Here is a 14,962-nt window from a genome sequence, read left to right on the forward strand (position 1 = left end):
ACGTGTGCTATATGTAAACGCCAGGATCAAGAGCGAATAGTGTGGCATTGGTTCGGCACTAGAACCTTCCGCTTGTGTTTAATGCCGTGACCGCTTAACCACACTACTTACAAATCATTAAAAATCCCACGTATGCATTTACTATTTTGTATATTAACATAAAAAATTTAAGTGACAAAAAATGTCTTACCATTTGTTTAAAGCAAATAATATTTGAATGTATTTTTTCGATTGCAGAATTATATTTAATTTGTACAAAGATAATATAAACATATAATGAGAAAAAAATTTATGTTTTTGGACATTAAACCTTATGGGATACTATTTTAAATAAATTAAAGTAACACATATATTTTAACAGGCAAATAAATTAGTAAAAACTTTGACGCAATTAAAAAAATTATAAAATACTGCATATAATCACAAAGCCGCACTATTTTTCAAATAAAATATAAAATTACCTAATTTATTTTTCAGATAAAATTATTTAACCAATGCAATTTACACTCTTTTTAGCATAAAGTAAGTCACAAAAATATTGTATGTGCTTTAAATAATTAATACACAGGCAATTAATATAGCTCTCTGTCTATACACATTGCATATTTCAAAATTATATTAATTGTAGGAACTGACTTAATACCATTTTTTAATTTGACTAAAATCTAGCTAAACATGGTAAAACATGATTATATATGAAACTAATTCGGTTTAAGAACCAAATTGAGTAGTTTCTTCATCGATTTGTTTAAATTCATATTTTCCTCTTCCATCCATGTGTAAAAAATACTAAAAACAAGGTTTTATTTAATAAACCTTTTTTACATAACTTTTAAACAGTTAATAGAAAAAAAAATTAATCATCGCAAAACAATATCCCATAAAATATAAGCCCACTGCCTTCATGAGCTTAGCTCTTACAAAGTCTACATACAAAAAAAGTTAACAAACCAAAAAGAGAGATAATATTCAAAACCAAAAAAATGTAACTGGATTTGGAAAAGACTAAAATTACTTGATGAATAAAGTAGTCTATCCACATTATTAAAAAAATATTCACATTTGAAAAGAAGTTTATTTCTACTACCTTCAATAAAATATTAATCAATATTTTTAGATTTAAAATAAATAAATTTTAACCTCGTGGTGGCGCCAAAGAGATTTCCTGTGTGACACAGTGAACAACGTAATCCCAACTTGGCGACAATGTTGATACATAAAACCTTCCACATCAACACTAACAGCACTTGTACATTCATCTAAGATTGCAAACTGTGGCTTGTGATAAAACAATCGAGCCATCTAAAAATCAATTTCAATTTTGATAAATCTTTATTGCTTTTATGTCGTAGTTCTTGACTAAGACTAACCATACGGTATAATCTTGTTTTCTTGACCAAAAGAAAAACAATTGGCAGATTAATTCTCAAATATTAATACCTTCTAATATTGTAATCTATTAAAGACATCGCAATACTGGGTTAGGGTAAAAAATGTTAATTTATGTTTAGGCTGTGGAAAAAATTGTAAATAAATACAATATTATTGAATAAAACATAGAAATAAACTTTATTACATGCTCACTAACTCTATATACACTAGGGATAAACCCTTTTAAAAAATAAAAGTTTTTTTTTATAAAAGTTTACCGCCATTCTTTGTTTTTCTCCTCCACTTAAAACATCCATCCAATCTTGCACTGTATTCCAACCTCCCTCTCTCTCCAAGATGTTCTCTAGTTGAACCTTCGTTTTTCGTAAAAAAAAAACTTTAAAAGGAGCACGAATAAAGTGTTTATGACAGTTTAAAGTTTTAATTAAATTTAAATTCATCTGTATTTTTGGTACACTTTTTGTTGTAATCTATATAAATTTTAAATTTGCTCTGAATTTATTCTTGATGTAAAAAGACCGACTTCACAGCCTAAACATATAGTAACATTCATAATCATGGCCAATTAAAGAATTGATTCTGGGAGTTTTGAATATTATTTATCATAACTATTCAAAAATTAATTTGCTAATTGTTTTTTGGCGCAGCATGTTAACATCAGGCTTTGGTACAGTTTATTTTAAACCTTAAAAATAGTTCTAGTAATAGAAACAGAACTAACTATCTGTTTAGGTACATTCCTACTATAACAAAAATAAACTCACCTTTTTGAGGAAGTCTTCCAGATCTTCATCAGTGTACCTCTTCTGTTTCATCTCCACCATTGTGTCCGGATAAATGACTTGATCTCTTAATGTCCCGAGGGTCATGTAAGGTCGCTGAGGGACGTAAAACAGCTTGCTGCGATGTGGTTTCGTTAGTTTTCCACCAAATAATGGCCACAACTGAAAAACAAAGATTTGGTTTAGTGACTTTTCCCTTTCTCTAATAGATTCTAATTTGTGTTAAACTATTACTTCTTTAGTTTGTGCTAGCTAGGTGGTATGTTAGTACATGCAACCTTATTTTGTTTTATGTAATTCTATTATTCACTATTAATTTGTTGTTTTATTATTACTTAATATAGAAAAAAGTATGGCTTAACTACCTCGCCAATAACTCGGAATAGCGAGCTTTTTCCACAACCATTTGGTCCACAAACAATTACATTCACTCCAGACTGGACAGCAAAACTCATATCCTCTATTAAAACATCTCCATTAGGTGTCACCAATGGTACATGCTCGAATCTTGTAAAAAAAAAAGTATTAAATTCCAGTCGTGTGGTATACCAGTCATTGCATCAGACCACAAGCCAAAGAGTTTCAGGTTTGAGCCTAACCAATGGCACACTATTAGCCCAAGCCTCGCGTAACAAATAGCTCCAACTCATATTAATATCAAAATTTTTTAAATGCAACTAATCATATTTATTGTTATATCAAATTAAAATTTAAAAAAATACTGTATATATGTTAAATTTGTTATAAACAAAGTTTACTATACAGGATATTACTTGATTATATTATCCTGAATATTAATGCTTCCACTTCCTGCAACAAGATCCTGTAATTCCTCTTTAGATGAAGAATTGTTGTCAATTGATCTGAAAAAAAATGAAGATATACAAAATTACTTTTTGTATCGTTTACTTATCTTTAATGTAACAAGTGGGACTTCATAGTCTAATCATAAAAGGCACATTTTCAAGCTTGCCAAATCAAGAGTTTCCTTTAAAGTTAATTTAAACTATTGACATTTGCAATTATCTGCTAATGGATTACATTTTATGGGAGAAAATAACTTAACACTTTATCGAAAAACTTAAATACATAAGAGCGGAAGTTAAAATTTAATTTATAGCCTATGGTGTCTGGTTTCGTACCTACCAAAATTAAGTTAGACAGAAAATGATTTAAAAAAAATATCTTACCTGTGAACCATTGTTCTTTGATACAACCCCTTGTTTAACTCATCGGTTACTCTCATTAACTCAGTTACACGGGCTGTAAATCTAAAACAGTAAAAATAAGTTAAATTTACCAAAAGTTTAAAAAACATGCATTCTGTTATGTTTTAACTTAAATTGGCCATTTTATTTGTTACCTCTTAAAAAAAATAAAGTTAAGAAAATATTACCCAGCCAGTCGTGACATCTCCCTGCCAGCTAAAACAATTCGACCAATCGCTTGTGACAATCTCACCAACATTCTCCCACTTCTATAATATTCCTAGCGAAAAAAAATTCTTTGTTTAACATTTATATTACCTATGACTTGAATAGTTTAAAATTTTTGTTAAATTTAAAAAAATAATTTTTAGAAAAACATGTGGATGTTATTCGCCTATATAACTGGAAAACATTTGATAGGATAAACATTTGCCAAAAATTCAAAATTTTAACAATATCATTTTACTGAAAATTTAACTCAACATTTTATTAGATATCGAATGACAGTAATTTTTTGTCTAACCTCTAGCAATTCAGAGTGTGAGGCATTAACAAATTTCTGGGGGTTCATAAAGGGTTGGCTTACAATCAGGTAACCAAACGTTGTGGCAGTATCTGTTAATATTTTTTAATAAAAATTTAAAGTTATTTTAAAAAGTTGTTTGATTAAAAAATATTGTTGTTTTTTCATCTAAAATTTTCTGCAACACATAGAAATTAATACGAAACACAACAATCAGGCTGCAAGGCATATTTACATTTTATCGAGAAAAAATAAATTTAACGTACATTTGGCAATAATGTCATCCACAATACCCATTCTAAAACGAAAGCAAATAAATTTTTCGAGATGTTTGAGTAGCTTTAAAAATGTATTTTGAATTGTTGCCTTTTCCTTTTTATTACCTACAAAAGAAATTTGATCATATTTAAAAATTGTAATTAACAAAACAAAAAAAATATGTTTATTCGATTTATATATAAGAGCTTATCGGACAATACATAGCATTATTTTCTTATTAGCCTTCAAAGAAAAAAAATTCCAAAATTATTCTGGCATAAATTAACTAAAATGGAGGTCATCGGGTGGGCAATTGACAAGAATTATATATATATTATGTTTAAAAAACTTTAGTTATTTTGAGAGTATAAAATCTAGTACTGACCATTGTAAAAGGCAATTTCTTCACTATTTGTTATTAACCTTGAGTTAACAAATCTGTATTCTCCTTCTAATCTTTGTTCTGTTACTGTTAATTTTCCTATAGGACGTCTCATTCTATAAAAAACCAATACAAAAAATTCGATAATGTTAAAAAAGCATTTAAATTTAAGTCAACCTTTTAAGAAAAAAATTTTTACAAAATTTAAAATATTTTTAAATATTAAAAAAAATATTATAACTTAAAGTATTCAATCTAAAATTAAGTGAAACAATGAATTATTTTTGTTGGAATATTTGTTCTAATTTTAACCTGTTTAAAATGATTCCAGAAACAACAAGATATGAAATCATGATAGCAGGTCCTTGAGCTCCAATTGTACCAGTTAAGCGATAAATATATATTAAAATATCCAACAATGGCTGTGAAAAATATAACAAAAATATATAATTAAAGCAAAAACTATATATAAACAAAAAGTAAATAAACTTTTGGTATTTAAATAAATATTTTTATAAAATTATTGGTTATATCAAGCAATTTATTGTGATATAACGTTTTGGTACAACATGTAAGTAAGATAAAAAAAAACAGTCAAGAAAAATTTAAAAAACCATAAAAATATTGTATACTTAATTGTTTTTAATAAAATACCTTGCTTAGATTGGAATAAAGGTCTACAACTGATGTACAAAATTTATCTAAATCTTGAGTAAGAAGTTGGTCTGCGTTAGTTATTCTGTTGTCCATGTTACTCATTTTGTAATATGTGTGCCCCCTAACAAATAATCAAAAAAATGTTACTAGTAAAATATTTGGTTCAAATACAGCCTTAAGTTTGATCCCACCGCTTCAATGGCAAAGCACAAGTAAGGTAGTATAGCTTGCTAACAAAATACATGTTGTGGTATAACAATCAATATCACTTCTAACTGCCAAAAGCAATTTAAAACTTGGCAGGGATAACAAATTTTATGCTAAGGCTAAGAAGTCGCCCTTGCCACATTAGAAATGTATATTAAAAAAAAATAATCTCTGTGAACAAAAATAACATATATACAAAGAAATTTTTGTTATTTATTTAAAACAAACTTTTGATAATGATTTGAAACTTACGTCAAGTAGCGTTGGTACATATAGTCTGTAAATCGTTTTCTGAATTTAAGTTTTAAGGAGTTTAATCCATATTTAAGCACTTGATTGGTGAGAGCAATCTGAAAAGTGATACATATACAAAAAATATTAGCCTCTAATTTAAAACTGCTGTTAAATTTTCTAATAAAATACTATTTTTTGAATTCAGAATAATTTTGCTGAATGTATACTTACAACTGGTTGAGCATAAATAAATTGAAACAAATGTTTAAGAAATCTCGCTTTATTTCGGCTGATGATTGAACTGAAAAAATTTTAAAGTAACATTTTAATAAATTTAGGTCAACATTTTTCAAGAAATAAGAGGGCATTTCCTAGAAGAGAACTAGACTAAGCTAGGGTTAATAGGAAATGTTTTTTTAATAAAATTGCGCTTTCAGGCAAATTATTTTCTCTAAAGTCTAGTATTTGGTCAAATGGTTTTACATTAAAGAACAATAATCCTGTAAATATAGCTGTCTTTTTTTAAACTCTGTTGTTAATTTACCTTTCAATAGCAGTTCCATTACTAATCATCCAAACATCAAATCTTGTTCTTGTGATCAACATAACAGCAACAAGGATTAAAAACCCAGACTCACTTGTCCAAAACCCAGGTACCAATATCTTAAGAATATTCCAGATGCGACTGGAAAAAGTTTAAAAAAAATGAAATAATTCAGATCTTGTTATTACTGCATTACAAATTTATGGTTCTAGGTTAGGACCATAAGGGTTATGAGACATGAGAAAAAGAAAACAAGAACAAACTTTATTAATTATCAAGACTATAAAAAAATAATAACCTATTATTGAATATAATATAGTGATTATCAAGTAAGGAAATAAACAGGGTTAGAAAATAACTTTGTACATAAAAATGTTTTAAAGAACCGTAAGTAATCAGAAATTTAGTGAAAACTATTAAAATAAAAAAAAGTTTTTTAAAAAATTTACCCATAAAACACTGAATCAAGTTGAATTTTTTCTTTAGGCAATACATTCATGCTTTCCTTAAGAACAACTTTCTCCCTGTTCATAATGAAAATTATTAAAATTTTGGCTATGAAAAATACAACTTTCAGATAAAAACAGACAAGCAAAAAAGCAAATAAAATATGCATAGGCTAAACCATAAAGTAACATCAACAGTTGATGTAACATGGTTTTAAAAAAATGTGAAACTAAATGGGTATTAAATATACCTTGCGGTTTAAAAATAACCAATGGGTGAAATGGACTCAAAATGTGTTGGAGTTTATATAATTTATTTAACCCATTTGATACACTTTTTTAATAGGTACTCCTTATGTAACTAAACAATCTTAGCATAACGCTTACTTTGTAGCATTTTTATTTTCACCATTATTCTTGTAAAATCCAATGTAATATATTGCAGCAGATATTGCCCCTACAGTCAAAGCAGGCTTAGATGTTAAGATTTGCTTCACATGCTTGCTTAAAGCAGGAGCCATATTTAATTAAACAATTAAAAACCTATTTAAAATAATATAAAAAAAAGATAATGAGTAAGACTAAATTATTGTTAAGGTAAAATGGCAATTAAAACATTATCTATTAACAAAGATTTCGGCTAATCACCAGTGCAAATATTTAATGTGCACACATTGGGGTAGTTACAGATTGAGGTTAATGATTTACATAAAAGTTACATCACCGCAACTATTAGCCTTATTAAGCTATTCTTTTTGGTATTATCCATTTTAAACTTATAAAATTTCTACTCAAAGTTAGAAAAGTGTTAAAAAGATATCTCTAGTCTCTATTAAATTTGGCGTTAATCTTTATTGTTCTTTAATTATTTTAAAAAATTTCCTTGCATTTACAGATCACATAATTTTATGGATTGAGCAAGATAATCGTTTGTCTAAAAAAGCCAAGAGAAATGACATTGGCATCGATTTGGAAATGTAAGTAAAGGGACAAAGGGTATGGTTCAAATTTTGGGTTACTTATAAAGGCCTAAGGACAATGCAAATAAACTTTTTAATCAAGGTTAGGGTCCCAAGGAATAGTGTGGGTCTATTTTTAAACTTCAGATATACAATTTCTAACATTTTATATTTACGTATTGCACATATTTATATTTTAAATATCTAACCCCTGTCCCCTTCGTTATACATTCAAACCTAAATTAATTATTACAATACACTTAAAAATAATAATTAAATAGTAATATTCTATAATACCTACTATTCACATTCAGACATTGGACTGTTTGATACTGTTGCGTAATTTAGCTGTGTCATTACCTGATCACACATTTTAAGCATTACTGCCAAATAACCGAAATTTTTTTTACCGATTAAACATATCGAAAACCATATGCCTGTAAAGCGTCATTTTACAAATAATTTCTCGTTAACTCACTCTTACCCTAACTATTTTCTAAAAAATGCTTTTTAATTTTTAAAAATTTGTCAATAAAATGTCGTTTTCTAAATTTTGATTTTTGAAAAAAAGTTTATTCGATGATACAAGTCATATAACGATCAAAACCCTTGTCCATCCACATGTGGTATTTAATTGATAACGTTAAATTATATAAAGTTTGCTTTAAGCCATACAACTTCAGTTTAGAAAATACTGATTTTACTTCTACAAATGCCGGAAAATCCAAAAGTTTATTCGTAAACAAACTTTAACATTAACGTAGATAAATCCATAAATTAAAATAAAAATGGCCAAAAGTTTAAGAAGCAAATGGAAGCGAAAAATGCGAGCGGTTAAGCGAGAAAAAAATGAAATACGTGTTTTAAACAAATTAAAAGAGACCCTACAAAAGCAAGGCAAAGTCGCCATGACTGAAGACATGTGCAGAATTAAAGAAATGGACGAAATTATGAACAAAAAACGAGAAGAAAAAAGAATCGAAGGTTGGTTAATTAGGACAGCTAGCATAAAAAAACTTTTTTTTCTATATTGTTTTTAATATAATTTAATATTTTTGTTCTGTCTAAATTGAAGTTTATTTTTTTAGAGGAAAAAAATAATGGACCAGAAAAAATGGAAGAAACCAGTACAAGAAACAAAAAAACTTTACTTGATAAAGATGGACAATATCCAAGCTGGGTGAATTCAAGAGTTGCCAAAAGACTTAAAGCAACAAGAGTTGCAAAGAAAAAGGGCCAATTAAGAAAAACTTCAAAAACTAAAAAGTTGGCGTGGTAAATGGGACCAAGAAAAAATCTGGAAAACAAAAGTTATTTCTAGAATGTTAATTAAATAATAAAAACTTTTCCTACTTGTTTACTTTAGTTTTACTGGATCGCATGAATCTAATTATCTGAATAAATTGCATGTAGCAAAGGTATTTTAAATGGGTGAACATTGGGGTCAGGGTTTTAATTAATGCAATTCTTTCATTCCTTTTCATTCATGCTGTTAATTCGATATAAATATGATCCAGTATATTTTTAGGTTTTGAAATTTTACTTGATTTCACCTTATTTACAAAACCAAAGCCCCTTAAAAGGGTATGTAAACAGAGTATTTTTTTCCAAGTCGTGTAAGTATGTTTGCACTAAATTCAGGTAAAAATTAATGGCAAATTACAAAGCTAATTTTTAAATGGGCAATTTACATGTAAGTTTATACTATAGTACTCGCTTAACTTTTGTGTGTTTTCAACTATATTCTTCTTTACCAAACAAAATTTAACCATGCAATAGAAATAAATGAAAGTATGGTGTGTATTGTAATTATAAGTATTACCAATTCTTGTCATTTAAAGTTAAATGTTTTAAAAGAAACAAATTACCTTTACTTGATATTTTACTTGGTAAAAAATATAGTAACAAAGTTAAAACATGATATAAATTTTTGCAATTAGACCATGTGAAACAATACTTTTTATCCTGATATAAATGTAAAATAAATTAACATACACAGTTCTTGGCCAATTTTTGACAACCATAGCGATAAAGTTTACTAAATAAAAATAGTTATGGCTTTTCTGATTAGCATAGGTAGTTAGAAAGTTACTTGGCCTAATTTACTAAATGGTAATTTTAATACATAGGGGATCATTGAATATCCTTTAAAAGTGTTTCGATTAGAATATCTGTGTCGAATGGTTCATTTAACATATCTTCATACATATCAACTGGATCTTTACCCCCTCCATGCTGAAGAATTTTATTTCTATAAATTTAAAAGATGTTTTAAGTTACAAAGCATAGACTACAACTTAAACACAAAATGTAACACTTTACTCTGACCAAATGTTGTAGTCTTATTTTGCCTTACTAAATGGCTCTTTAAAATGAAGGCAGTGGGAATTAAAACCATGACCTTATGCTGTAAAGTTGTTCAAACTACTTAACCAACTCGCTAGCTATGTTGTAATGTAATAACTAGGACATGTTGGTCATAATTCACTACTCACCTATATCTTGTTCCCATTTCACGATTAAAAGGGTTGACTTCAAAACACTGTTTCCATAGTCTAGCAGCAACAGCTTTTGACAACAAATATGAATAATATTTTGCCCCATAACTTGCCAAATGAGTAAACCTCTGATGCCAGGCACAATTTGGGACAACTGGAAGACTGTAATGTTCATTGTGAACCTATTGTAAGAAAAAAAAATGTGTTAAAAATCAGCTAAACAACATTTAGAATGTTTAAAGAATTTTAAAATAACAATCTTTTTTTATTTCACCTGTTTAACAATATCACTTATTGAATTTTGATTCATATTCTTGCTGTGAAGACTTTGATCCATTAGAGAATAAAAAACCTGTATTTAGGTGTATTATTTTTAAAGATTTTCATGTTACACTTTAGCCAATAACTAATAGGGGATGCCGACTCTACTGTTACTATACGTTATCTGTATTGTTTGCTATTGTTATGCGCATTTAAGTTGGGAAATTACTTTAAAATTATTACAAGAAATAGGTTGTTTTGGCATACACAACTAATCTTTTAGCCAGCATAATTAGTGTTACTTGTATAAACTTAAGTTATATATAATAAAAATAAATCTACATATATCTATATATAAATTTTTACAAGCTTTTTTAATTTGTAAAAAATGTACTTGGGTTTGCATTTCCGTGGCAGCACACACTTTATCAGCGATACAAATTTTATCAATCATGTTATTAGAAAGACGTTCTCTAGTTTGGTAATGTCGAGCAAATGTTGAGATTACTCTTGGATCAGTTGCAAAATATTCCATTAAAATAGAGGGGACCTTTAAGTAAAAAACATTTAGTCATTTGTACATTGTAAAATATTTTTTATAAAATACAGAAGCATTTAAACCCTTATTCAACACTTATACCATATTCCTTGGTGTTTACCCATTTATATAAAAATATACGTCATTTTTAGCATGTTTAAAAGGAACTGGTTTTTTATTCATTTTTTTCCAACATTATAATTTACTTATATTTAAGAAACAATAAGATTCTAACCTCAGCAAAATCAGTTGCACATCTTGTCCCGGTGACATGTTGGTACCTTGTTCTAGCCAGCATTGAATGCATTGCATGCCCCATTTCATGAAACAAATTGTTCATTGCAGTTGGAGTAAGTAAAGGAGGTATTTTGCCCTTGTTGGCAGAGCATAGGTGAAGCATTAAAACCACGATGGGAGGCTGGTACGTTCCATCACGCCTTTGTCTGCCTCCCCTAATTTGTAAAAACATATTTAAAAAAAAATTTGTTTTAATGTGGCATCATTCTTAAGGTAGGTAAGATAGGTGTATTAAATGGTGATAACTTTTGTTATGGCAAATAATGGCAATATTCAGGTTGATGGTAACCAAGGCAATAAAAACTTAAAACATGGCCTAGGGTCATAGGAGATGATAATAAAGTTCAGGCTTTAAAGTAGCCCTTTTCGTATATTAAACATTTTAGATAAAAATCTTCTTTAAAGAAATTAAAAAATCAAATTACCTAATAGTAAAATGGCAGTCTTGCTGAGGCTTTTCTGGTCTATTAAAAAAATCACAGTAAATATAACCAAGTACTTTATCGCCTTGCATAACAGCTAACTTGATGACATCATCACACCAAACTTCACCTTTTTCCCATGGCACGGAATTTAATGAAACACCATACAAAGACTACAAAAAAAAACAAATACAAATTATTACAAGGCTAGCTTTAGCAAAGGGGCAAATATTAGGGCGACCAGAGCAAATATTAGTTGCCCAAATCTAGTTCCTAAATGCTTTGGATAGTGTTTATTACTGCCCTAATAATGCCCTAACATTAATCTAGCAATTAGTTTTTAAAATCGAAAAAAGTAATACATTTAATTGAAAAAAGTAATACTTTTTTGAAGCACTACTTTTTCTAAAGCTGTGGTGACATAAAAACTCATGATAGTTTTAATAAAAATAGGATATTTAATTTGGCTCAGAAAATAATAATAAACACAACTTACCTGGAAAAGATTACTTAACCCCTCCATACAATCACCAAGTGAGAAATAAGCACTGTACAGGGTTGGGTCAATTGCACTAACAAACAAAAAAATTTGATTTAGTTAATCAGTTAATAATGGAGGGCTGTTGATTAGTTTCTAGTTAACTCTTTTACCATATTGCATCATGCTATTTGCAAATAGTCAATGTAAACTAAAGAATACAAGCAATGTGAATTGTCAAGTTTTACATAAAAAATATTGATCACCAGATATTTTAATTCAACAAGAAAAATTCCTCTAAAAAAAACAGATTTTTTTACAGAAAATTAAAGGTTAATACAAATATAATAAAATCATAATCCCTAAAATATATGTTACTTTGCTTCTCGAATTTTTGAAGTATAATATTGAAGATCCCAATGCATTAAAGGAGACTTGCTTGTTGAATGTTTAAGTTTTAAAGCTCCCATTTCTTTATATTCTTTCTACAAAACACAAAATATAAAATGGGTTAAACACCAATAGTAAAATTAAATTGTTATAATGATCACAAACATTGAACTAGATATATATAAAACTGGCAATTAAGATTTTTAATTTTTATTTACTAGAATACTTTTACTTTACAATCTCAAAAAAGACAAAAACGTAAAAAAAAAATTTCAGTGCGAACTGTGAAGTATAAAAATTCCTTCAACAACTGATCCTTAATATCTTATTACCTCAATACTTACTTTTAACTTAAGTACCACAAACTACACTTTTAATAACATATATAATAGTCTTACATCTGCCAAAGGCTTGAGTTTGGAGGAAAGTTTGTTTAAAAATTTGATCACTGTTTTAGGTTTTTTTGCCATAGTTGATTTCAAAGCACGTTCTGCATAGCTTTCAAATCCAACTAATTCGGCTACCTCAAGTCTTGCATTAAGTAGTCTAAAAAAATTCATAAAGAAAATTTAAAAAATCGAACAACAAACAGTCAACGAAGTCTTTGAATTTATAAATTTTAAGCAATAGCTCCTTTTTTGTAAATAACACAAATACATAAGGAAAATTTAATAAAACATAATGATCAATAACCAAGTTCTTAAAATTTCCTGTTTTACACCTTGTTAAAATTGCATCTAAATTTGGGTTATCGTAATAATAAAGTCTATAGGCTGATTCTCTGACCACTTCATCATGATGGCCAGGATGTAATCCATTCACTATAATATTGTCACTGTCTTGGCTAAAATGTTCGTGCAACATCACTGGTATATCTTTTTTGGGAAAATGTACAGAAGCATTTGCATCCTAAATAACATAAGTAAAAAATGTGTATTACTTTCTTTTAAAATTTGGTGTATATATATTATAACCATGTAAAATACTATAAATTTGCCAGTGGCATGCTGTAGTGGTTAGAACACTTGACTTTACAACATTGGGTCACTGGTTCGAATCCCACTGCTTCTATGTCAAATTTCCAAATCCAAAAGGAAGATTAATACTAAAACACTTTGAAAATAACACAAAAATTTGTTTACCTAATAAACTTATTATTAGGTTCAAGTTTACACTTGCTTTATTGTAATATATCCCTTTATTTTAACATGAAGTAAATAATTACCTTAAAAAAACTACCTGTAAAAACATTGAAGTGAGTTGTAATATTTCATTATGGAGTTGAACAGCTTTATGTCTTTTTTCTGTGTTTAGGTGAATTCCACTTATTTTAATATCAAACATAAACAAATTTGCAACAGTAAAAGTTTCTTCATCTAGCCTTTAAAACAAATACAAAATCTGCATATAATAGAGTTTTAGAGCTGAAATATATATATGTGCAATTTGAATGCCTTTAAAATAAAAAGGTGTCATTAAGATTAAATTGCAGCCCATTTTTCAGACAAAAAAATACTGTTATATAGCAAAACTTTTTTGTAAAAAATATTTTAATTTTGTAAATCAATTTTAAAAATATCAACAGAAAAGTCTCAATTAGGTCATAAATTAAAAAAACGATGTCTATAAAAATTTAACTTTCATTGTGAGCTAAAAAATAAAACAAAAAAAAATAAATCCTACTTTTTTATAACATTCTCATCTTCAGTTACTCTCTTTAATGAGTTGTACAAATCCATATTTGTGTTTAGTTCTTCCACCATTGTTCCAATAGAAAGATGAGCATCGCTTGCTGCCTCAGAGTAACTCTTATCAGGGTGAGCACAGCGAATAAAATCTGCTAAATCTGCAACTCTAAAAAATAAAAAAACTTTTTTTGCAAATAATTTTTGTACCAAATTTTAATTATTGTGACTTTTACTTTTTACTTTGTTAAATTCAATATCAAAATAACTCAACAACATTATTTTTATTACTTGCATAAAGTGTCAGAAAGCTCGTCAAATAACACAACCGTTTCAACTCCAGGTTTGCATTTAACAGCTTTGTCCAATAACTTCCAACCATCTTTTATGGCTTTATTCTAAATTTTTTCAACAACAATTATTTTTTTGCCCAATTTAGCATTTTAATTAACAAATGTAAAACAACTTTTGCATTAATTTAAAACAGCAATTTTAGCCAAAAAAACAACAATAACATAAACTTTTGCATTACCTTTTCTATTGTAAAACCTTCCGGTGATGTGAGGTTTGGATTATTAAATAACCCAACATTTTTACCCCAGAAATCATATTTTCTCTGTGGCGCTAGGTTGAACGTTGATGCAAGAGAGTTATATGTTGAAACAAATGATCTTCTTAATATATAAGGCTTAAATATAGATTGAAACACATACCCCTTCAAAATCATGTTAAAAATTTAGTTAAATTATAATTTTTTTCATTTCTTTTCTAGCAGGCTCTGTAGAAGATAAATGTAATAAT

At 28.0% G+C, this 14,962-nt stretch overlaps 3 protein-coding genes across 3 annotated transcripts in view; 1 reads left to right on the forward strand and 2 right to left on the reverse strand.

Annotated features, from left to right (window-relative positions):
• The window catches only part of LOC145746259 (ATP-binding cassette sub-family D member 3-like), a 51,494-nt gene extending 44,323 nt beyond the window's left edge, over window positions 1-7,171 (reverse strand). Inside the window, exons 1-17 of the mRNA XM_082564499.1 lie at window positions 7,021-7,171; window positions 6,637-6,711; window positions 6,188-6,328; window positions 5,875-5,944; window positions 5,662-5,759; window positions 5,200-5,323; window positions 4,858-4,967; window positions 4,549-4,661; window positions 4,172-4,288; window positions 3,906-3,997; window positions 3,571-3,662; window positions 3,365-3,445; window positions 2,948-3,037; window positions 2,540-2,681; window positions 2,157-2,336; window positions 1,650-1,745; window positions 1,268-1,302 (exon numbers count right to left, since the gene is read on the reverse strand). Of these exons, the coding sequence (XP_082420625.1) occupies window positions 1,268-1,302; window positions 1,650-1,745; window positions 2,157-2,336; window positions 2,540-2,681; window positions 2,948-3,037; window positions 3,365-3,445; window positions 3,571-3,662; window positions 3,906-3,997; window positions 4,172-4,288; window positions 4,549-4,661; window positions 4,858-4,967; window positions 5,200-5,323; window positions 5,662-5,759; window positions 5,875-5,944; window positions 6,188-6,328; window positions 6,637-6,711; window positions 7,021-7,154 (1,790 nt within the window). The 5' untranslated portion in view covers window positions 7,155-7,171. The remainder of the gene's footprint in view (window positions 1-1,267; window positions 1,303-1,649; window positions 1,746-2,156; window positions 2,337-2,539; window positions 2,682-2,947; window positions 3,038-3,364; window positions 3,446-3,570; window positions 3,663-3,905; window positions 3,998-4,171; window positions 4,289-4,548; window positions 4,662-4,857; window positions 4,968-5,199; window positions 5,324-5,661; window positions 5,760-5,874; window positions 5,945-6,187; window positions 6,329-6,636; window positions 6,712-7,020) is intronic.
• A 1,055-nt stretch (window positions 7,172-8,226) lies between these two features.
• On the forward strand, window positions 8,227-9,585 carry LOC145746314 (protein LLP homolog). Its single transcript, XM_082564571.1, has 2 exons — window positions 8,227-8,576; window positions 8,681-9,585. The coding sequence occupies exons 1-2, from the start codon at window positions 8,381-8,383 to the stop codon at window positions 8,869-8,871; spliced, it is 387 nt and encodes a 128-aa protein (XP_082420697.1). The 5' UTR covers window positions 8,227-8,380; the 3' UTR covers window positions 8,872-9,585.
• Window positions 9,279-14,924, reverse strand: LOC145746312 (mitochondrial intermediate peptidase-like). The gene is made up of 14 exons (XM_082564569.1): window positions 14,694-14,924; window positions 14,453-14,559; window positions 14,160-14,330; window positions 13,716-13,857; window positions 13,198-13,385; window positions 12,875-13,022; window positions 12,465-12,571; window positions 12,105-12,180; window positions 11,612-11,781; window positions 11,125-11,341; window positions 10,746-10,901; window positions 10,365-10,442; window positions 10,088-10,272; window positions 9,279-9,843 (listed from the first exon to the last, which is right to left on the reverse strand). The coding sequence occupies exons 1-14, from the start codon at window positions 14,886-14,888 to the stop codon at window positions 9,726-9,728; spliced, it is 2,058 nt and encodes a 685-aa protein (XP_082420695.1). The 5' UTR covers window positions 14,889-14,924; the 3' UTR covers window positions 9,279-9,725.
• Between the last annotated feature and the right edge of the window lie 38 nt (window positions 14,925-14,962).

Source organism: Corella eumyota, chromosome 3, assembly GCF_963082875.1.
Source record: "Corella eumyota chromosome 3, kaCorEumy4.1, whole genome shotgun sequence".
NCBI classification, from domain to species: Eukaryota; Metazoa; Chordata; class Ascidiacea; order Phlebobranchia; family Corellidae; genus Corella; species Corella eumyota.

What these genes read in the sequence shown, in the direction of transcription:
- LOC145746314 (XM_082564571.1), top strand. Translation starts at nt 8,381, where the DNA reads ATGGCCAAAAGTTTAAGAAGCAAATGGAAGCGAAAAATGCGAGCGGTT. An exon ending in AGAAGAAAAAAGAATCGAAG is followed by an intron (nt 8,577 to 8,680) that starts GTTGGTTAATTA and finishes TTATTTTTTTAG; the next exon opens with AGGAAAAAAATAATGGACCA.
- LOC145746312 (XM_082564569.1), bottom strand. Translation starts at nt 14,888, where the DNA reads ATGATTTTGAAGGGGTATGTGTTTCAATCTATATTTAAGCCTTATATA. An exon ending in AAGGTTTTACAATAGAAAAG is followed by an intron (nt 14,560 to 14,693) that starts GTAATGCAAAAG and finishes GAAAAAATTTAG; the next exon opens with AATAAAGCCATAAAAGATGG. An exon ending in TCAAAAATTCGAGAAGCAAA is followed by an intron (nt 12,181 to 12,464) that starts GTAACATATATT and finishes TTTGTTTGTTAG; the next exon opens with TGCAATTGACCCAACCCTGT.